The 3658-nt window shown below is 42.9% G+C and overlaps 1 protein-coding gene across 1 annotated transcript; it reads left to right on the top strand.

The window, feature by feature from the left end:
- Positions 1-720: 720 nt before the first annotated feature.
- LOC131317642 (AAA-ATPase At2g18193-like) lies at positions 721-3422 on the top strand. Its single transcript, XM_058347181.1, has 2 exons — positions 721-2382; positions 2769-3422. The coding sequence occupies exons 1-2, from the start codon at positions 1384-1386 to the stop codon at positions 3195-3197; spliced, it is 1428 nt and encodes a 475-aa protein (XP_058203164.1). The 5' UTR covers positions 721-1383; the 3' UTR covers positions 3198-3422.
- The last annotated feature ends 236 nt before the right edge of the window (positions 3423-3658 follow it).

Raw genomic sequence — 3658 nt, 5'->3', positions numbered from 1 at the left:
TTTTTCTTGTAGTGATGGTGTTTAATGAAAAAAGTGACGGTAACCTCCATTCAGGGAATGACAATACATGGTTACAACTTATTTCGTTTTGTTATACTTTTTTTCAAGTGTATGTTATAGATTCTCGCCGAGGCGGAACAATATTATCTCTCTCTACTCTCTGCGAATAATCTTTTCAGATTGAAGACAATTTTTCACATAGTTAATTTTATTTGTGTTTTGCATGGCTTAAAAGGGAAATTTCGTGGAGTTGAATTGGATTCGTCGAGTAAGAGTTGGCAATTGACGTAACGGAGGCTACACTATGTTTGCCTGTGTCTTCAGGGACAACATTCACTAGCATAGGTTATTTGTGTTTTGTGTGTTATAATTTTCGTGCATAGCATAGGTTTTGGTGGCCTAATAAGGTTTGTGTTGGGATCAAGTTATGTGGGTGTGTGCCTTTTAGGCAGGAGCAATTGCCCACACCATGCTAAAGAGTAAAGACCCTCAAAGCCAGTTCCAATATTGCATTCTTCGAGCCGAGCCTTCGGACATGGACATGCACTAGTTTATATATATACTCACTCAATATATACAAATTTGAAAAAACCTCTCCGGAGAGAGCCACAATCGGCTCCCCCCTCAGACCTCATCCTCTCATGCTCTCATCAGCTTAACCCACACCTCAATCTCTCGAATACAACATGTATTTATAGAGAGAAATCAAGGGAATATTTATAGGGAGGAATCATGGAAACACTCCAAGAGCATTCAATGCTCTTTGCACTCGAGGATTTCCAGGAGACCTTAAAGTCAAGATTTGGCAACCTCAAGTCTCCTTTGGCTGCCTCAAATCCAGCTGCAATCTCAGCAGCCTATGTGGGGAAATTACATCGGGTTCCACCTGCCTTCGTCTTTGTCTTCCCACATGGGAGACACGAATGCCAAGCCAACAGATTCTCCTCGTTCCCAATTCTGTTATGTCGACAGTGCTGCCCAAAATTCACATCCTTATCCGCCAGTTCTACGTGACTGCTACGGCAGCTTCAGGTGCTCAGATGCCAAAATTAATTTTAAAAACTTCACGACCGCTACACCCATTTTCCACTATATATAATTCGATATTTCCGTTACCGTTACCGCTACCGCTACCGCTATTTAAAATCTTGACACCGGCGGCGGTGCCAGAGAACCACCTTATTAATTTTCGTTTACGTCAGCATGAGGTCATCCTTTCACGTCATCCCCTTTACGTCGTAGTCCGTAGCAAGCTAGCTCACAAGCTTAACCTAATCCGTTTATATAGTTGTATATTGATACAGATGATGAGAACAACAATAATAACCATCCCCCCTACCCGAACAAGAAAGAAAAACAAAAAATCGAGCCAAAATCAGTAGAATGCGTGGGAGGATGCTCCCTGCCGCCGGAGATATGCAGTCGGCGGCGTTGACACTGTTCTCCACGTACGCCTCGTTTGCAGGCTCGATGATGCTGATCCGGTCTATGGCCAACGAACTGGTTCCAAGACCGGTGCGAACCTACCTTCAGTCGGTTATCCACTCCTTCTTCTCTAACCATATCACCGTTAAAGTGCACGAGCACCTGAACGGTGGGATGATTCGAAACCAAATTTATGACGCTGCCGAGGTGTACCTACGCACCAAGATCAGCCCCAACACCAAACGCTTCAGCATCGGCAAGACTCCCAAGCAGAAGAGCCTCAGCATTAGCCTCGAAAAAGGCGAGGAAATACTCGACAGGTTTGTTGATGATATGGAGCTCAAGTGGATGATGTCTATCGAGTCTCAGAAGAACTACGGGAATGAGAAGCGGCTTTTCGAGCTCACCTTCAATAAAAAATTCATGGACAGGGTTTTGCAAGACTATGTGCCTTTTGTTTTGGCCAAGTCTAAGGAAATCACGGACAAGGACGACAAGGTGGTTAAGCTTTACACGAGAGCCGGTATTCCTGGCGACGATGATGGCCGTCGTGGTGGTGGACAAGGGGGTTGGGGTTCGATCAATCTTGATCATCCGGCCACGTTTGAGACGCTGGCGATGGACCCTGAGTTAAAGAAGACCATAATTGATGACTTGGAGAGATTTTTGAAGAGGAAGGATTTCTACAAGAAGGTAGGCAAGGCTTGGAAGAGGGGTTACTTGTTGTATGGCCCTCCTGGTACTGGTAAATCAAGCTTGATCGCCGCCATAGCGAACTATCTTAACTTTGATATCTACGATTTGGAGCTTACAAGTTTGCGCTTTGACTCGGAACTCAGGAGGATACTTGTGTCCACCACCAATCGATCCATCCTTGTAATTGAAGATGTTGATTGCAGTGTGGAGATGCAAGATCGGCGATTAGGGGTTGAGCAACCAAATGATCGCCGCAGTAAGGTTCGTTATTTACTTTAACCGGCCCTGAATTTTTCAAATTAGCCTCTCTTTTTTGGGAATCGGGGATTCTGTAGTGCGGAGATGCACTACCGGATTCGCGTGAATTTTTTTGGTGGATTAATGGGAGTTAAAGCAGACAAGAAACTAGTCATTGTTTGTTCTTTACCAGTTGAGCTAGAGCCCTATTTGTTTATGCTCTCACGTCCACTGGGAAAAGGTTTTTCATCTAATACAACGAGCACACTATGGGGAATTCGATATTGTCAAAAGGCTAATTAAATATAAGCCTTGTGGACACATCGGCTAGTCGAGACTTCTTTAATTTCTCAGTATTTTATAAACCTAATTCAACTGAAGTTGTGTTATTTTTTATGCTACATGTACAGTTGACGCTCTCAGGTTTATTGAACTTCATAGATGGTCTATGGTCAAGCTGTGGGGATGAGCGGATCATCATTTTTACCACCAACTACAGAGACAGGCTTGACCCTGCTCTATTGCGCCCCGGTCGCATGGACATGCACATACCCATGTCCTATTGCACCGGTCAAGGATTCAAGTTCCTAGCTTCCAAGTACCTCGGTCTCCATGATCACCACATGCTCTTTGGTAAGATAGAAGGCCTAATCGAGAAGGTAGAGGTCACCCCTGCTGAAGTTGCAGAGGAACTTATGAAGAGCGAGGATGCTGATATTGCTCTTGCTGGAGTTGTCAATCTTCTCAAGCGCAAGAAGATGGAAGGCAATGAAATTGAGGAAGTTGAAGGGTGTGAAACAAAAAGGTTCAAAATAGAAGAAATAGGAGGAAGTTTGTAAGAAACAGTGGAGGAAGGGCTATTAGAGGAGATGGATCGAGGAAAAGTGAACGTACGCTAGCTAGTTAAGAAATGAGTGTAATAGACGTTGCTTTTATTATTTTCTTTTAGTTTTGCAGTGAAGTATCTATTTTTACTTAATACATGAAGCCGTATGTGAGCTCCATAAGTATCACAATCATTGACTATTCAATCAAGGGTTAATTGCATTATCCCATTAAAATCACTCAATCGCTTTTTATTTTCAATTCCACAAATCTGTCCGTGCATTACATTAATTCCTAACAGAAATAAATTTAAATTGTTCATTTTTAATACAACTAATTTGGATTAATTATCCCGTGCAATACACAAGGTTGCTGCTAGTAGTAAATAAACACAATCAAATTCATCCGTGCAGAGTCGATTTGCAAGATTTGGTGGCCAGAATCCAATATTGGTTGCTGATCTGATGATGTTGTA

The sequence above is a fragment of the Rhododendron vialii genome, chromosome 2a (genome assembly GCF_030253575.1).
Source record: "Rhododendron vialii isolate Sample 1 chromosome 2a, ASM3025357v1".
Classification (NCBI taxonomy): Eukaryota; Viridiplantae; Streptophyta; class Magnoliopsida; order Ericales; family Ericaceae; genus Rhododendron; species Rhododendron vialii.
This window is presented reverse-complemented; position numbering and strand designations above follow the sequence as displayed.